The 19,857-nt window shown below is 35.5% G+C and overlaps 1 protein-coding gene across 4 annotated transcripts; it reads left to right on the plus strand.

Moving 5' to 3' along the window:
• Nucleotides 1–1,946: 1,946 nt before the first annotated feature.
• On the plus strand, nt 1,947–18,956 carry LOC148306171 (32 kDa beta-galactoside-binding lectin-like). Of its 4 annotated transcripts, none has more exons than XM_088265520.1 (5): nt 1,947–2,298; nt 12,468–12,571; nt 14,517–14,739; nt 16,805–17,189; nt 17,959–18,956. In XM_088265520.1, the coding sequence occupies exons 1-5, from the start codon at nt 2,242–2,244 to the stop codon at nt 18,219–18,221; spliced, it is 1,032 nt and encodes a 343-aa protein (XP_088121646.1). In that variant the 5' UTR covers nt 1,947–2,241; the 3' UTR covers nt 18,222–18,956. The 4 variants fall into 4 exon arrangements, with proteins under 4 accessions (XP_088121646.1, XP_088121647.1, XP_088121648.1 ...); XM_088265521.1 differs by having other exon boundaries at nt 1,966–2,298; nt 14,504–14,739; XM_088265522.1 differs by lacking the exon at nt 1,947–2,298 and adding an exon at nt 3,831–4,251 and having other exon boundaries at nt 14,504–14,739; nt 17,959–18,352.
• The last annotated feature ends 901 nt before the right edge of the window (nt 18,957–19,857 follow it).

Here is a 19,857-nt window from a genome sequence, read left to right on the forward strand (position 1 = left end):
ATATATATAGATATATATATATATATAGATATATATTTATATATATATATATATATATATATATTTATATATATATATATATATATATATATATATATATATATATATATATATATTTACCAAATAGCTTACTAAAGTAGGGCGCAGTGACAAAATACTAAACTTGTAAGTGCGCCGCGGGCTGAAAAGATTGGGAGCCCCTGCTCTAATTAGTTACAACATGTACATTTATAACCACCCTGGTGAACATGTGCTCAATTTGTTACCGAGCGTTTTGTATTGGAGCCAACCATCCAAGCGGCCACAAAGTAATATTAATGTACTAAATAATTAATGTCATTTAATATTAATGTACTAAATGCCTCTCATGGAGGTCTGCCTCCATGGTGTAACGGTTAGCGTGTTTAGCTAACGTGCTGGAGATCACGGGTTTGATTCCCAGTGGGGGAGGGGTGAAAATAAATATTAGTGATTTTGCACACTAATATTTATTTAATATTATCCTGGACTGGTCCCTGAAACGCAGGAGTGATCACCTTGCCTTCATGTAAGTAACGATCAAGATAACACTGTCAATATGATGCAGTTGCATATGCACCATTTGGTGCAGATAAGGTTTAGAAGAATGTACTAAAAGGAAAAATAAGAACAAAGGTTATTGTAGTACTGTTTGGAAAAAAGGAAAATTCTACGTTGAATACATCTATGAAGAAATTTTATAAAATGGAACAGATCTTTGAAGAAACAAACTTTTATTTTAAAAAAAGAGAATATATATATATATATACATATATGTATATATAAATGTATTCTCTTATATAATAGAATATCATAACTTGTACCAATTATGCACAAGTTTCTTGTTATAAAGTATTCCAAGGTGGAAAAATAAAGACCACTCATTCTGGCACACGTCGCTTACATTACTATCTCTGAATAAAAGTTTTACCAGATAACACTAGTAAGTATTCTCTAGCCATATGTTAATTTGACAAACTATAATTCAGATGCTGGATAGCCACATATATTTGATATTTTTTATAGTGAGAATTGGAGAGATCAATGTTTTCACAAAAAAAAAATCAACAAAATTTGTGATATATTCATTGGAATAATCTAAATATTTTGTGTTATAGATTAAGAAATTCTAAAAGCTAAAATAAGTTTCACGGGGATGAGATTTTATTTTATTTATAATTCAATTATCATCGTATGGTAATCCTGCTGGATCAATGTTTCTGGTTTGAATTTTTTTTAAATTTAAATTTTATTTTATTTGTTTGGGAAATGTACAGCTTTACATTTAAAAAAAGTATATAATAAAAAATAATAGACATTACATTACATTTACTTAAATAGTTACATTAATAAAAATAAAGCCAATTAAACAATTCCACAAACTTATAGCTTTTATGTTTATTTTATTAGGTAGTGGAATCATTTCAGATCTGAGAATGATGGTTCAGTGCTCCACTCCGACACAAATTAACATTTTTTTCTATGCATTTTGTAGAGTAAAGAAATATTGTAATTCAATATCGTTTTTAATTTATCGGTTTACAGGCAAAATATTTATAAGCAAAAATACATTATTTTAGAAAAAAAATTATAAAACTCATGTGCTCAACCTTTTGCTGAAATTTATTTTGAAAATATAATGGATGGACTTCTTTACTATCAGATCTACGATGTGGATTGTAGAAAGTGGATAAAAGAAAGTAGATCTATAATATTAATAAAAAAAGAGTTGAATCACAAAAAACGTAACAGGTACGCCTTATTAATTATTTTTTTAGGACGTGTATACGTATTATCTAACATGCTATAAAATATGTAGTATGTATATTATAGTACTCTGGTGTATATATTACATAATGAGATCTCGAGTACCTTATGTACGGAGACATGAAGTAATTCTAAATATCTTCGTCTTTTAGAGCGCATACCGTTATATCACGAACTCGTGACAAGCGAGTTGACGGCGCAGACTAATTGGGTGACAGCTCACCGGACGGGAATCACTGTTTGCGTTTGTTTACTACCAATTAACATCTTCATTAATGTGTGTAATGAAATATATTATATTTCAATAAAGGGCGAATTAATGTTGCATTGTTTTGAAATGTAAAACAAGTGAATGCGTAATATTCACAATACCGCGTCGACATCCTTGTGTTACCAAATTAAACTTTAAGTGTAAGTGAGTGATATTTAATGGCTTTGTGGCTTTAATGAAGCAACATGACTCTGGAAGAAAATATCGATCCGGCGTGGGAAGCTTGGGAAGAGGTAGAACAAGTGAGTATTTCATAATATAATCCTATAAACAAACATCTGTCAGTGTGAAAATAGTTAAAAACGCACGTGGTTCGTCACCACTACAAACGTCAAATTTTCAATTGATTTATTTGACCTCTCAACTATAATAATATAATTTTGAAGGTCCAAAAGAAAAAAACAGTTTCATACAGTTTATTATTTTCTATAATTATATTTATAAAGAAGATTTTACTTTTGTGATTTCACCTAAAATAATAATCGATGGAATATCGATTCTGAACTTTGTTCACAATGACAATTTTAAAATAGCTCTCCACGTTTAGAAGAAATTATACATGATAAATCGTCTGGATTAAATCAAATATCGTAGTTGACAATATTATTGTGTAGAATTAATTCGAAAGTCAGCTGCAGAAACTCGGCCATATTGCTTCAATAGAATACTAGATCGCAAGCTTTGACATACAAAACTCGAATTCAAAGCAACGTAATTCACACTTCTATAAGAAAAGTATAAGGATGGCGCTCTATGAAATACGTTCCATCTCTTTCCCAAATTTTCCGAAAATTTTCATGTTTTAACGGCGCATCTTTGCTTTGTCTCTTTCTATCTACGTTAGTTCGCATTGGAAAGATAAAGATAGATCTAATTCCAAAAAATCTCGAGAATGCGAATTCGTCTGCAAGTTAGAGGTGGGTCATTCGTGAACGACCGAATCATAATGATCTATTTATTATTTGAGTATTCAACGTTGATCCGTTCTCTGGCTAAGTGATTGACGATAAAAAAAAAAACAGACCACAAGGCATTCACCAAGAATACTAATTTTTGCCTAAAAAATTAGTAATTAGAAATCACCAGGAAATTTTTGAGGAAGACAGTAAAGGATTCATAATGGCAAAGTTTACCAGGGACCTTTTATTTTTGTTGTCTGCTGTTGTCGATAAAATTTGTAATTTAAACTCTGCCCCCTCGCCGATGCGATTTGTCCAGCGAAATATCCTTTTTTACTGATTCTACATTTTAATGTTCCTGGTAAAACGGCAGTTTTAGTTTAAAAGTAATTGCTTTGTCCTCATCGGCTTCATTTAAAGATTGAAGTTAATGTTTAAAGCACTGAGTTGACAGAAAAACACAGCAAACACCATTGTAGAGAAAATGGCGATCTAAAAACCCTACGTGAAATCTAAGGGGAAAAAACACTAAACGGAAGTTAAATATTTCAAGTTTTTCACTTAACTATTTAAGTATGTTGCATGTCATTTTTTAAGAATATATTATAAAACATGCTGATAAGTAATAAATTATTTAAAATATATCTTTATACTTGTCTCATATTACTATTATTTTTAACTTAATCGAAGCTGAAAGATAATAAGTATGATTAGTGAAGAGACGAGGAGGCAATCTACTGCTGTAGGCAATCTGCTGGTGTACGAAAGATCCAACTTCAAATTGATCCGGTCTTAGTGAACGGATCCCTGAAGTGATACGGATCTTCCGAGTGTCCGGTTCCCACCCACCTCTACAGCAAGGACGCGTCCATGTTGTTTTTCGTTTCCGTTTTCCATGTCTCCGCCCCGCCCGCGTCCCGCCAAGTAAACACTCCAAGATTGCGGAACGATATTATTTATCGGCGTTGCCAAGTATGATATCTAGGATGTTTAGTGTGTCGGCGCTGATGCACGGAGTGTCGCATAACAACAGATACCGATAGTGTTCCGAGAAAAGTCGGCGTTTTCCTCTGCGCGCCGCACCCATTCCGAATTTCCCTAGGACCTCGGATGGACGGGCGCGACCGCGACAGTAGGAGCCGGTTCTCGGATAGTAGCGGGTAGTGCGTCAGGATGGTCCCGTCGGCCGTGACCGCCAGCCCGGAGGAGGAGTGTTGCCATGGTTACAGCGTGTGTTGCTTCAGGAAGAAGAAGGGCTCCGAGGAGACTGAGATGCTCGTAGTGAAAGATGAAAACGTAAGGCGGTTTTATTAAATGACATACACTCATTACTGTATCTCGTATACTCGTAACAATTATAACATTATATACCTACCTATACCTTTTCTAAAGGGACTCGTACATATTACCATAGTGTGACATATACAAGCTTGTAGGAGAACGAGTTACTTAGTCATCAGTGCTATTATTTTTTCATATTAATATGATATCCATATTTTATTTTTTATTATTTCTTTATTTAGCTTATATTACATTCAATACAAACTATTTTTTACACTTAATTTAAGTCAAGTCATATATATTCACATATTCTTACAGTAAACAAAACATTTATTTTAAAATTATTTCAGACTCTTTTCATTCTTCATACATTTAGGCATCTCATCATACATTTTCGAACCGTTATACATTATACAATTTTGCGACTCTGTATACATATATACAATTTAAAAATTACAAAAATATGTCATTTCTGGAGTTTTCCATGCCTAAAGCACATTTTACAAATGTTGTTTAGTAAATTATTTCTGAAATTGTAAATAAAACACTTTTTTTACCACTTATAAACAATTTATATTTAAACCCGTAGATGGAAGCATCTGTAGCTTCCGAAACTAGTCGTTGCAATATAATTCTCAAGTGTTAAAAAACAAATGTTTTATTTATAATTAAATATGTCTTACCACAAAGTGAATGAAGAAACAATAAATAAATTATTTGTTAGTTATTCTGTATGCCATGAGTGGCGCAGTCATGGATAACGTTGCCGAATAAAGGGTTCTTTCGTTTTTATACACCTGAATTGTCCAATTATTATTCTGCCTTTCCTCCCCACGTTGCCCAGTATTCCTTCTTCATTTCCTTTCCCATATGTCGGTAATGTCATTGACCTGAGTTCTTTTACTTACATCATCAAACCATTTTATTTTATTTGCGATCGACTTTCGTCGTTACCGATATCCCCAGTCTGATGATATCGGTAACGACGAAATTTTGTCGCCGGTCTAATAAAATAAAGGTGAGAAAAACTTTTTAGATGCAGTTTTATTATTAAATAATGTATTGATTTCAACTATTTTTAATGAAGAAAGAAATACCCACATCGGAAAATTTAATATTGTCACAAATATATTTTATTTTGTCGTAATAATATAATCTTTTTGCAAATATTGTTCATTAAATATTATAGTATTTCATAGTTAGAAGTTGTTGCGGCGTATTAATGGTAATTATAAATTATTTAGTAAAATTTTACATAATATATAGCGCAGGCGTACGAAAGGAGGCAAATGTCTTAATTCGTCTGTGATAATTTTTGATTTATTATGTCTTTATTATAAAATTAATATCAATATGATATTTTATTTTTTTATATCTCAAAACAGATGAAGATGAATGGTAGAACATAGACATCAACAAACAGAACCGCCAATAATTTAGCAATGTTACCCATATTAAAAAAAGTTTGTTTTTGTGACGTCATTCAATACCAACTTACGAAAACAACGTATTTACGAAGGCGAATTTTCCTCAACAAAATGATGAATTGAAAATATTTATTAGTATGTGAGGTCTTAATCCTGGATTATAATCACACACATGAGAAACGCCAGAAAATACCATTTTCATTTTTATTATTTAAGCTTATAATTTGACCAGACAATTTATTTGCAACATTTTGAGTGTGTCCAAATACTTGTTCACAAAATCTGGATTACCTCCAATTACAGGAGTTATTTTCATATTATTTTTTGCATCTATCAACGATGAAGAAGAATATGGAAGTCTGGGCATTTACGGGGCTGACGACCGTCATAGGCTGGTTTAAGTGATCACTTTACACACGTGTAACATTCACCAATTCTACCCATTGTTGACAACCACACTACTCAAATACTTGGATGTTCTGTATATATGAACCAATTAAAAACCTTGTTCTTGAATCACTAGAACTTCACTAGAGACATCTCACCAATAGATGTCTCTGGTGAAGTTCTAGTGATTCAAGAACAAGGTTTCTAAATTGGTTCATATTTACAGAAAATATTTATTATATCGGCTGTTATAAACACAAAACGAGTGTAATACAATCCTTTTAAAGGTTGAGTATGTTAAATTAGATATTCCTCCAGTCTGTAAATGATCCATTGAAGAGGTTGTCCTCGTCGTATTGTCCCATAAGCGGGCGCAAGGATGCAATGCGTCACTTGTAATTTCTAATCATCTTATGCGCTACGTTTGGCGCATGCGCCACGAGTTGGCTACCCCTGCCTTTGCAGATCATTGCTCTTCCGACCCCCATTGCTCGAATAACATTTTTAGCCCTAGAAAGGTCACAGAACAGTACTAGAACTCTTCTCTTTGTATGGCTGTAGTGAACTCTTTACTATTTCATTCCTATTGTAACATCAGACCTTCTTTTTCCTTTTGTTCTTCCTCTAGTCCCCGTGTGTTGTCTTCTTGTGGTGGTAGATAAAGGCTGACCATCCAGATATCGCTCACTCCTTTCAAGAACGTCGACAATTTTCAGTTGTGCATGTTTTCGGAATGCCCAGAAAATGTACTAAGTATATCCCAGCAAGAGAGACATATTTTTAACTTAATATTTACCCGCTACAGGGCAGAAAGTGTTGTTTTTGCATTTTGAAGAAATTGTAATTTTTTAAATATACTTAATATTTTTCAAATGGAGAAAAAACCTTCAGGTTTTACCTAAAAAGATCTGTTGCACAGTTAAAAGTTCAATAAGTGGCTAGTAATTTATTTTTAATACATTGTATTATATTTTGAAACTTTAAAAACGTTCTCGTGAAAAATCTAGTTTTTTGATTTATGACGTTCTTGAAAGGAGTGAGCGATATGTTAGATGGCCTCAGAATGTTAGACGGCCTCAGAATGTTGGATGGCTTTAGATATTCGCAGACTCTATCACACACGAACTGCATACCAATTCGTTACAATGACGCCATTGCATTGTTTTGAAATCGATAACTAAATCGATGTTTGGTTTAAGCATTCATATTTACTGCACATTACACCTGTATCTGTCCGCCTCCGTAGTGTAATGGTCAGCACTCTCGGCTACGTACTGGAGGTCCCGGGTTCGATTCCCAGGGGGGGGGGGTCAATTAAATATAGGTGATTTTTTCACTCTAATATTTATTCAATATTACCCTGGACTGGCACCTGAAGCGGAGGGCTGATCACCTTTCCTTCATGTGTTAACGATCAAGACAGCACTTCGTTTATATGATGCAGTGCCCTATGCATCATCGGGTGCGGATGAGGGTTTGAAGGACGCCTGTTTTAGATGGTCGAATAAAATGGTTATAACGAGTGATGTTATATTATGTACAATATATTTTATAGTTTTTATTTAATATCAGGCCCATATTGTAATTATAAATTAATTTTTTTTATTGTTTCTTGTGTTGTTGTACAGGTGGCGCAAAATTAATCATCCTATCGGAAGATGTTATAATTTTTGCAAATGGCTAAATGTTTTTTTTACATTTTTATAATGCTATTTATTGTTCGGTATTGACTTTGTGGTATGACAAGATTAAATTACAAATAAAACTCTTGTTTTTTAGCACCCGAGTATTACGTATATTGTGTTACGCCTAGTTTTTATTTATACCTGTAGAATCTATAGTGTAGATGGAAGCATCTGTACCTTCCGAAACTAGTCGTAACAAAATATAATACTCTACTGGTAAAAAAACAAGTGTTTTTTTTTTAAATTTACGTTTTTATTTATACTTAGAGATGATATTGCATAACAATTTTTTTGTTGTTGTTGACTTTTGTATCATTGTAGTAATTTTTTTTCAAATCAAAACGGTTCTGCGTTTAAAATGAAGATGCGAGGCTTATTTTCATTGTAACAATATGTAGTATTATTTTATGTAAGTTTTTTTCTCATTGTTTTTATCAACTTACGTATTTATAATCATAATAAATTTACATTTACGTATGTGCGCGTATTGACGTTAGTTAGTACATAGGTACTATTCTATTTCGTAAACTCATTGTCTGTATATATGGTACCTCCTTACTTGCATCCCACCTCAAAAAGATTAACATTCTAACTTGTTCGTTGTGCGCGTGTGGAGAGGAGGATGAGACTGCTGACCACATATTTTTCAACTGCCCCTTACTCCCTAACCTCGAGTTCATTCAGGACATTCAGTCGGAGGGTTTGTCCTTCCCGCTGAATGTCCAACACCTACTGTCAATCAACTCAAAAAATGTTAACGGTGCGATCATTAAACATATAAAAAAGTATGGCAAAAGCGTGTGACCCCTAAAAAAAACAATAAAAAAAATATATATTGTTTAAGTAAAATCACTAGTATGGCAGGTATCACCCTAATAAATCTATATTGAATCCATTTTGCGGTTAGCAGGATCGAACCCGCGTTGTAAATTTCGCAATCGAGCGTCTAAACGTTTCTAAGACGTTTTAACAATCGTAATCAGTGAGCGGGCGAGATACATAAAAATCTAAAGATAATACCGCTATTCAGCGACAGGGCTCATTATAAAACCGTCTGTTGACTCTGAATGGAGTAAGGAGAATGATTTATTTTTAATTTTGTCAGCAGAGGGGTGTTTCCGACTTGCGACGGGTGATCTATCTGGGATCCACGTGTCACCAACTCGCGATCTCACCGGTAAACTTCAGTACTTACCGGCTCTTATACCGCGCAGAGTGCTTTGTGATTTTTAATTCCCGTTTTTAGGCACGACTTCAACCTAAAACGTACCATCATTCCCTCTGAAAGAGATGATTGCATCTCTCATTCGATGATATATCTACTTTATTGACTACCTACCGTCACTCATACCGCGCAAAGTGCTTTGTGATTTTATTTGATTTTTTCGGGTATGTACCCGAAATGTTTCAGCGTATAAAATACCATTATTTCCTCTGAAAGAGATGATTACATCTCTCATTCGATAATATATAACTTCCTTATTCAATACCTATCGTCGCTCATACCGCTCAGAGTGCTTTGTGACTTTTAATTATCGTTTTTCGGCACGATTTCAATGTGAAAAATTACCACTATTTCCTTAGAAAGAGATAATTGCGTCTCTCTTTCGATGATATATTATGTTATCTACCTTATTCAGTACCTACCGTCGTTTATTAACGACGGTAGGTACTGAATAAGGTCCTAAGGTATACTGAATAGGTCCGCGCAGAGTGCTTCGTGATATTAAATTCTCATTATTCGGCACGATTTCAGCCTAAAAAATACCACGATTCCGTCTGAAAGAGATGATTGCATCTCTCATTCGATGATATATCTACTTTATTCAGTAATAAAAAATAATAAAAAAAAAACAAACAATTTACACTAATAACAAAACTAATTGTCATTGTGACGTTTCTTGTACGGATGAAACCAAAGATAAATTAAACAAAGCATTTTTTTCTTCATTCTATTCATTTTGCTGGAAAGTTTATTAAACCCAACGAAATGGGCTGCGTTTATATTGATTTCAGCACCTGAGGAGCTACGGTAATTTACTAGAAAAATAATGGTTTTTACTGGAAAGTCTTTCTTTTTATAGAATTTTCGTTAAAGAGTAAACAATTACTTGAAAAATATCATTTATTTTAATTTTAAAAACAGTGTTCATGGCGGACAGCGTGCTTCTTGACAGATACTGTCACCTATTATTTGAATTATTTTCGATTGCATAGATTTTTAAATATTTAAATATTGAAAAAACAGGGCTTGTGAATACGGATAGTAAGAAAGTTTATCAGTCATCTAACGAACTTATTCAGTGATTTATTATATCCAGTGCTGACGTTCTCTGTAATTTTTCTGGCGTATCCAGTGTATATATTTGTATTATTTTATGAAATATAAATAGGATTCTAAAGACGGTGATTGATTTGTAAATATTCGAGCACGCGTAGCAGCTACTCGCATAATACAAATGAAGAAATGCTGAGATAGATGTTACATATAAATAGACGTTCGGTCATCGCGCGGCTCGCGCCTAGAATAGCTCGCGTAGGAAGACCGAGCGATAGTTCGTTAGTGGGTATCTCGTTATTAACTCCCAATATTAAATTAACACACGTCCCAATGAAACTAGAACAGAAACTATTGAATACTGAAATTATTCAAAAGTGTCTTTAAAAGTGGCTTTAAGAATCACTTTATACACTTGTATAATTTATACACTTTATACTTTTTTCTTTTTTTTTCTTTTTTTTTAACCCTTATCCGCACCCAATGGTGCATAGGGCACTGCATCGTGGCAACGCAGTGTTATCTTGATCGTTAATTGCATGAAGGCAAGGTGATCAGCCCTGCGCTTTTTTTTATACACTTGTATAATATTGTTTATGTCCGCCTCCGTGGTGTAATGGTCACGCTCGGCTACCGTTCTGGAGGTCCCGGGTTCGATTTCCAAGGGGGGTAAAATAAATATAAGTGATTTTTTCACTGTAATATTTATTCAATATTACCCTGGACTGGCGCCTGAAGCGGAGGGCTGATCACCTTTCTTTCATGTGTAAACGATCAAGATAACACTTCGTTTATATGACGCAGTGCCCTATGCACCATTGGGGTGCGGGTAAAGGTTTTATTGTTATTATTATTATACACTTGTATACCGTTCACAATTCTGGCCATTTTTGAGCATCCATATTGCATTATTTTTTATAATAAGTTGTATGTATGCAATGGTATTGGATTCCTTTCACATGCGACTAGTTATTTAATAGATTTGAAAGTATAGCTGATAGTGGCGTCATCAGTTGAGAATTTTGCGAAGTAAATATTAACAATTATTTGGTGGACAATTTTCAGTATTTTCACAAATATAAATAGTTAAATCATGGAAGCAGAAGATGAACTGGTGAAGAAAGTGGAAGATGCATTTTATGTAGGTTGTCATATCGACAATATTTACCTCCTTAAGTAACACTTATTATTTTTCAATAAAACTTTATTATTAATATAATACTAACAAATTTTGTTTGAATTTCATTCAAAAGATTTTTCCTTATCGTTAATTTTGTCATAGATAAGGGAAACACAAATTATCAAGATGTCAATCTTAGTAATTACAACCTGTCAAGCACAAGGATTTGATAACTGAATTTTTGTGGGTAAACTGTTTATTTTGAGGTATGCTATGCCTGGTACACACATACAAATGTCTTCACAAATGCATATCTGGATTGCCCGGTATTGTCATAATTGCAACCTAGCAACCCTATATCAAAATTTTTCAGACCATGGGTATGGTGAGAATTGCCAACCTGGAGACATTACAGAAAGGTCCTTGAACCGCCATGATTTATTGTAAATAATAATAACGTAAATAATAATAAACACAACATGATATATCGCTCACTCCTTTCAAGAACGTCATAAATCAAAAGTCGTCAATTTTCAGTCGTGCATGTTTTCAGAATGTCCAGAAAATGTACTTTATCCCAGCAAAAGAAACATATTTACAACTTAATATTTACCCGCTACAGAGCAGAAAATTTTGTTTTTGCATTTTGAAGAAAAGGTATTGTTTAATTATTTTTTTAAAATATACTAAATATTTTTCAAATGAAGAAAAAACAGTCAGGTTTTACCTAAAAAGATTCGTTGCACAGTAAAAAGTTCAATAAGTGGCTTGATATTTATTTTTAATACATTGTATTGTATTTTTAAACTTTAAAAATGTTCTCCTGAAAAATCAAGTTTTTTGATTTATGACGTTCTTGAAAGGAGTGAGCGATATGACAAAGACAGACTGATTTCTATCACTATGATGTGTGACCAAAAATACAAGATGGAAAACCTTCATGTATCAGTTTTAAAAGTAGTAAAAAATTCTCTTGCTTTAAATATTTAATACAAACATAGAAAAATCATTAAAAGAACTTGAATATATTTTTATAAATTAATGCCTTGCAGTAATGCATTATTCCATTATCAGAATTAAAAAAAAAATCTGGCCTTTTTTCAAATAAAATCTCCATTAAAACTCCTCAGTTTAATGGTTTGCATTTCCGTAGTTTAAGTATAATCACTAAAAAGTATAGGTAATTTCCAAATCGCCTTTAAAATTGACTCCACAGATATACTTTATAGAAGTACTTGTTTGAGACACATTACATCTTGCCGTACTTGTATAGTATGTACTTGCAGAGATATATTACGTGGTACTCGATATTTATATATTTATATTTGTTCTAGGATGAATTAGACTCTTCGGAGGCCACGTACAAGGGAGACGTGGGTCAGCTGGGACCTGGTCAAGTTGTTTCTATATTAGGAGATGTCCTTCCCTCCTGTGAAAGGTAGTTTGGCGTCATTGGCTAAAAGTCAGCTATTCCCACGACTACCACTTATGGAGAATGATAGTGTAGTATTTTTTTAAAAGAAAAAGCAGGATCTGTATAATCCGAACGCCCAAAATTTACCCTCTGTTCGGACTAGTGGAGCATTAGGATTACAGTACAGAAAATCTGTAGGGTATTTTTGTAAAATAAAACAAATATGTATTGTGAAATTTTAAATGTGTTTATTAAACTTTTTTAAAGAAATCCAATAAAGTATTTTTCGATTTTATAAATCTCTACTTAAATAGCTGGTTGAGATTTATTTAATGACAAGTAAAAATCTTTGTCTCGTAATTTACGTAAAAGCATCTTCTCTGGCACAGGAATATCCACTTTGCCTGCCCATTCTAGGCATGTATTTAAGGTAGACACCATTGTTGTTAGTGGTAGTACGGATTTCCATTTTTGAGAAGCATGGAAGGGACGAGTGGGCATTCAATTAAATTCAATTAAATTCAATTTATTTATTTCAATTAATACATACATTACAAACTATAAAAAATTTAAATCGTATACATTAAAACACATTAAAATAAAATATATGCAAGAACTATTGCTAAAGGTGTAGATGAATCCCGCTTCGGAAAACTCCTTCAGACACATTCGGCATTCGGATAAGTGGGGGGTTGGGATTATAGAGGTCCTGCTGTATTTCGGTAGTGTAAAGGCAAAGCGGTATATCTGTCTAGTTTGTTCCACAAAATGTCTAAAATAGTATATTCCATAATGTGGCAAATGAATATAGCTGTAGATGCAATACTTATTTAGTTTTATTAAGATATGTAAATATAAAAATATATAAAATAAATGAGTTATTTAATTTCACAAGTTTGTTTTTGCTATATTATTTTGAGAAATAAAAATAAAAATTATTTTGCTCCTGTAAAATTTGGTTTGACAGATATACCCCTTTGCCTTTACACTACCGATTTGTTTTACCATAAACTTTTTACTTAACAATGTTACTAAAAATAAAATTCTAAATTTACGTATTTTTTTGTTAAGGATCTAATTTCATTAGTTGTTACCATAATTATTAGTACAGTCAAACCTGAATACAAGGGACTTGAAGATGAGAGAAACCTATTTAAAAGAGAGTTGGGTCCCTTTATTTTACCCCTCTGTAAATAAAGCATGGATATAAGAGCTCTCTCTCTCTCTCTCTCTCTCTTTCTGGTCTCAATCCTGCGGATTGGTCTGCAGCAACAGATGACATCTCCTTCGCCATTCCCTTCTATTTCCCGAAACCCTCTTCAGCTCCTCATACGTCGAGCAGCCCATGACTTCGTATAAGTCGCATAGATATTCGCGGCGTGGGCGTCCTCTGGCGTTTATTCCCTCCATCGTCCCCTCTATTATTTATGGCTAGAGCTCTCTTATATCCAGGATCGACTTATTATGCTTTTCTATGATTGAAAATGCTATGTTTCGATATCCTTCATTCCTTTACGTTAAGTATTGGGTCATCCCATAAGTAATGTGTTTTTTTCAATTGCATTCACAAACTTGTCTTGAAGTGATGATGAAATGACGGAAAACACTCCTCCAGTACTGATTTTACAATATTTATTCAATATTACCCTGGACTGGTACCTGAAGCGGAGGGCTGATCACCTTTCCTTCATGTGTAAACGATCAATATAACACTGCATTTATTTCATAATGTAAATAAACCCTTATCCGCACTCCAATTATGCAAAAACACATATTTTTATTTGACCCCCCTCTGGGAATCGAACATGGAACCTCCAGTACGGTAGTTGAGCGTGTTGACCATTACACTACGGAGCCGGACTTCGTATTTGTTTAGGGAGGGTTAATTGTATCTGGAGTTTCATCTTATAGATTGTATGTTGTTACCGCACATTGCGGCAGTGGTCAAGTAAATAGTGTGAATGTGTAGGTTCTCGGTGAACCTGGTGTGCGCTCAGGAGAAGGAGCGGGGGGAGGCGGACGTGGCGCTGCACCTGAACCCGCGCGTGTCCCAGCGCTACGTGGTGCGCAACTCCAAGCTGCGCGGCTGCTGGGGCGACGAGGACACCGCCGCACCCGTGCCCTTCCCCATCCAGCGCGGCCAGAGCCTGACCATCGACATCTTCGTCGCCGACGAATCCTTCTTCATCCAAGTCAGTAAAAAAAGTTGCCCATTTCTTGCTATATTGCATAGGATACTGTGCATTATTTATACTACACAAAAGTATTTACTTTCATCATATATATTATTTTTTGACATCTCATCAAAGATGAAGAGGAATATGGAAGTCTGGGCATTTACGGGGCTGACGACCGTCATAGGCTGGTTTAAGTGATCTCTTTTCTTCTTCATTTCTTTCTAGATCACGTTCTGTTACACACGTGTAACATTCACCAATTCTACCCATTATTGACAACCACACTACTCAAATTCTTGGAAGTTCTATATATATGAACCAATTTAGAAACCTTGTTCTTGAATCACTACAACTTCACTAGAGACACCTATTGGTGAGATGTAAAAAAGCTCTTCAGATTTTGTGAACAAGTATTTGGACACACTCAAAATGTTGTAAATGATATTTCTCGCTGTATTGCATAGTATACTGTGCATTATTTTTACAATACAAAAGTATTTACTTTTGTCATGTATTGTTAAATTTTTGTTTATTTTAACCTTTTCCACTCTGACCATTTTTTCTCATAACTGATCAGCTACTCTGATCAAAAAAATGTGACGTTTTTCTACCATTAAAATAAATATTTTTGTTCCCTAATTTAGGGACACTCTGTCTGACAATTCGTATGACCATTCGTTTTTATATTCATCATAAATGAAGAATAACGACTGACTGTCCCAAAAAATATTTGCGTATGACAAATATTCTATCACCCAAAATGATAACCTATTTTTCCTAGATTATATCTAAGTAATGGAAAGTTTTATTGAAGAAAAGTTGGTTAATTCAATATGTTGCGATAATAAACCGCATTTATCTGAAATATTTTTTGGAAGAATATACTTGGGTGATAGAGAAATCAATGATTAAACTTATACCTGCGCCGGGCCTGACATTGTGGCCCACGGAGCTGCCTACTAGAATCATACGGGCCAGAATGTCTGGCCTACCGAGTGGTAAGAGATATGTTGAATACCTATTTAAATAAATTTATTTATCCTTTTTATTTAAATAAAAAGGATAAATAAACTGTGGAGTAGCAAGCTACCAATGAACCGATGAACCGATGAGAGGTATTCCAAATGTGGCTACATCGTAAAATGCTACGCATTCCAGAGAACGATTTGGTCAAGAACGGAAAAGTGCTCCAAAGAGCAAAAGCAGGGAGACAGTTGCTGACTGATATCAAGATCCGGAAGGTGTTCTATCTGGGGCATGTGCTAAGAGGAGAGTACGAGCTATTGCACCTAATCATAAAAGGCAAAATAGAGGGTCGACGAAGTGTGGACAGAAGACGGATCGGAAGACGGAACGGGGATCAGGACCGTCGAGGCGCTGTTTAGAGCTGCCCAAGACAAGGACAATTACTCTCAAGTGATAGTCAACATCAGGGGGATCTGACATGACACAAACAGAAGAAGAGCAAGCCACATTTTTTTGTCGATAATATTAACAGTTTTAGTTTTGTGTTTTGAATATTGTCATTTATTTTAATAATTCTACAGTTTTATCACCGGCACTAAGTTGTTAGTTAATGAAACTAACTAACAAACTAACCATCACACCCCTTTCCGCAGGCACAGGCAGAGAAAATAATAGGCCACACCTTTCTGTCTTTGCAAACATTCTTCGCCTTTTCCACGTTAATATGCATATCCTAATACACACCTTTCAATTATTATGACTCCTGACTGGTTTACACTTGATCATGCCAAGTTGTCCGCTCTGCATTCGATCCCATATGTCATGATGGGTCGCACACAAGTTTTATATATTTAAATTTTGCTGCCAATCTTCATGTCATTAGTTTTTCTACATAGAATTTTTCAGGCATCCTGAGATGACTGCAGCCTTGTTAACTTGCCCCATCACTTCACATTTCGGATCCGTTCGATCACACAGGTCTACCAGATATTTGAACTTTTCCACCTGTTCTACTAAGATGACATTCGCAGTCATGCTACATCCCACAGGGATCCGAGAGAACACCACGCTCTTAGTCTTTGTAGCTACTATTCTTAATGTATAGTATTTGCAGATAAACGGCAGCCACTTCTGCCAGTACCCGTTCCGCACGCCGGTGCGTCGCGTGTGCGGCGTGGAGGTGCGCGGCGGCGGCGTGGCGGTGCGCGAGGTGCGCGTGGGCAGCGCGGCCTCCTACCCCTCGGGGCGCGCGCCCCCGCCGGCGCTGCGGGCGGACGCGGAGCCGCTCGGCGCGCGAGACGCGGCCGCGCTGCCCGGCGGGCTCGCGCGCGGCCAGCAGCTGGTGCTGGCCGCGCGCGTGCGCCTGCTGCCGCACTCCTTCTACCTGAACCTGCAATCCGCCGTGCAGCTGTGGCCGCACCCCGACATCGCGCTGCACTTCAACCCGCGCTTCATGGCCGCGCGGCGTCACCTCATCATCATGAACTCCTGGGAGAAAGGTACTAGTCGCAGTTTTTATGCACTTTCCAGTAAAATTACAAATTTCATTGATTGATTCGGCAGTTGCTTTGTGGTAAAATCTATCCATTTTAAATTTTTATTCTTATTTATTAAACGACTGTGGTTGTTTCAAGCAAACGCATACAGCTAAAGAACAAACATAGATTTTTAATCAATGTTTTACTGATTAAATACCACTATTTCTTAAAATCTACTATTACACGTGTTTTGATGCATCCCGCATTATTTTCAAACACCGTATTTTAAGAAATATGTAGTAAAACATTAATTAAAAATGGATAGATTTTACCACAAAGTGACTGCCGAATCAATTAATGAAACATACATAGACTTTTATAATTCTTATTAGCACTCAGTGGTGCATAGGGCACTAAGCATTATTATCTCGATTGTTAATTACATAAAGGCAAGGTGATAAGCCCTGGGCTCTGAGTTTCTAGGGTAGTAACAAATAAATCTTTGAGTAAAAAATCACAACATTTCTCCTGAAGTTTTTGAAAAAAAAATGGCAACCTATTCTGTAATTTATGTGGAAGGCAGCGCCAAAATCCTGACTATAAACACTTGATTGAATACTTGATATGTGCGTATCTCTATATTTATTGATCTAAAAAAATACGGAATTGTGCAAATTTTATAATACCAGACATTTTACTAAGTTCTTATTGCCTGGACAGCAAAAAAAAATATTTTGATTAATATTTGGATAAAGCCAGAAGACAAGACACTAAAGATTTGTGCGTTCAGGCAGTTGGGGTGCCGAGGAGAGGGCGGAGACGACGCTGCTGGAGCCGGGCGCCTGGCTGGAGCTGTGCATCAGTTGCGAGGAGGAGCACTACTCGGTGTGGCTGCGCGACGCCCTGGTGGCCGTGTACCGCTTCCGCCTGCCGCCCTCGGGCGTGCGCGCCGTGCTGCTCTCCGGGGACCTGACCCTCGCCCGGCTCAGCGTGCGGGCCACGCCGCCACGCCACACCGTGGCCTTGGGGTTCGACCCCGAATCCAAGGACTAGCCGAGACAATAACCTAACATTCGGGGTTACTGCGCTGTGAAGCCTCAGAAGGCCGATTGTCTGGCCATCGCTGCAAATTCTGATATTTTTCTATTGTTGCCATTGATTCGTAATTGAACGACTGCGATTATTGAAACATCTTTTTTATTTGTATAAATGAGCTTCTCTTGATCATATGCATATCTACTAAATGTAAAATTATCTATCAATTTCCTTTTATGATTATAAAAGGCAAAATATGTAGAGGGTTGACGAGGTGTGGGCAGAAGACAGATGTCCTGGCTCCAGAATATATGAGATCGGAGAGGCATCAGGACCGTCGAGGCGCTGTTCACACTCTCAAGTGATGGTCGACGTCAGGGGGACGTGACATGACACGATCAGAAGATCAATTTAATTTATTTATTAAGTTGTTGGCATTGTTAGCTCAATGACAAGTGGGACCGTTCCTAAAAAATTTGGGATAAAAATGGCGAGGAACCCCTTCTTCAAAATGCGTGACCTCCTTAGTAATAGTAACAGGGACTTGAACCTCAATCTGCTCCATATTTTTTATGGTCTTATCCGAGCTACCACAAAGAAGATTAGAAATAGAAGAATGTTCAAAATATCACGGGTTAAGAGAGTTTGAAATGAAGATGCTTTAAGATGCATGAGAAAGAGAAGAAAAGTTAAAGATTACGATAAAGAAAAGAAAACTTTAGCATTTTATGAGGGGAGAAAAAGTAATACAAAGTAATAAAAGCAACAAAGTAAATATGTTACAAGGCAAAGTAGAAGGTAAAGGCCTCATAGTAAGAATACAACAGTAGAATACTACAACTTGAAAGCTTTATCAACTTGAAAGAGTTCCGACATAGCAAAAAGAGAAAGGTTCCAACATAGCACTAAGTCGCTGTTTAAAATGTAAAAATTGCCATGATTTCCAACCTTTAGTGTGGAACGGTACAATAAGAGGAATAATCCATTTAGGTTATTGAATATTTATCACTTTGGCACCGAACAACCATTGATTCAACTCCATTCATTGCAATTTTGAAGGCGAGGCGTCAACAATACTATTATGGCAAGTGTGCGTTGCTGCATGGTACTACGTATAAAGAAATTGAAATGATTTAAGTGTCCGTGATGGTGACACGATTTTGAGGCGTTAGAACAGCCTTTATTCTTACTTGATGGTACAAAAGGCATAAAGCGTGAATTGATTAATTCACTGTGGAGGAATACAATACACATAATAAGATTACCAAAGATGTCGCTTATTGCTGGACTGTATAATCTATCCTTTGTCAGTTATTTAATTCTAGTTTGGTGACCAAATGTTGAAATGAAACTGTGTAAATATTTGTATATATTTGCCGAGAAAGCAGATAAAGAGAGTGAGAGGACCAGTTGTATAGCTGTTACGGTAGATTCACACGATGATGTACTGGATCTTTTTTTAAAACAGATTTTAGTTTTAACAAAAGTACAATTTGCTGTGTACTCGCTTTAATCGTTTGAAAACCAAACCATGCGGTAAAGAATATCCGCATTATAGTACGCCATTGAGAATTGAATATACAGAAAAAGCTTGTTAGTTCAAAATCAATTTGTATTTTTTGTTAACAAATGAGAAAATTAAAAAAATATATAT

The sequence above is a fragment of the Brachycentrus maculatus genome, unplaced genomic scaffold, assembly GCF_059751285.1.
Source record: "Brachycentrus maculatus isolate JH-2025_06_01 unplaced genomic scaffold, ASM5975128v1 h1tg000247l, whole genome shotgun sequence".
Classification (NCBI taxonomy): domain Eukaryota; kingdom Metazoa; phylum Arthropoda; class Insecta; order Trichoptera; family Brachycentridae; genus Brachycentrus; species Brachycentrus maculatus.

Coding starts and splice junctions, on each gene's coding strand:
- LOC148306171 (XM_088265519.1), top strand. CDS start 4,129: ATGGTCCCGTCGGCCGTGACCGCCAGCCCGGAGGAGGAGTGTTGCCAT. Junction 14,740..16,804: donor ACGAATCCTTCTTCATCCAA/GTCAGTAAAAAA, acceptor TAGTATTTGCAG/ATAAACGGCAGCCACTTCTG. Junction 17,190..17,958: donor CATGAACTCCTGGGAGAAAG/GTACTAGTCGCA, acceptor TTGTGCGTTCAG/GCAGTTGGGGTGCCGAGGAG.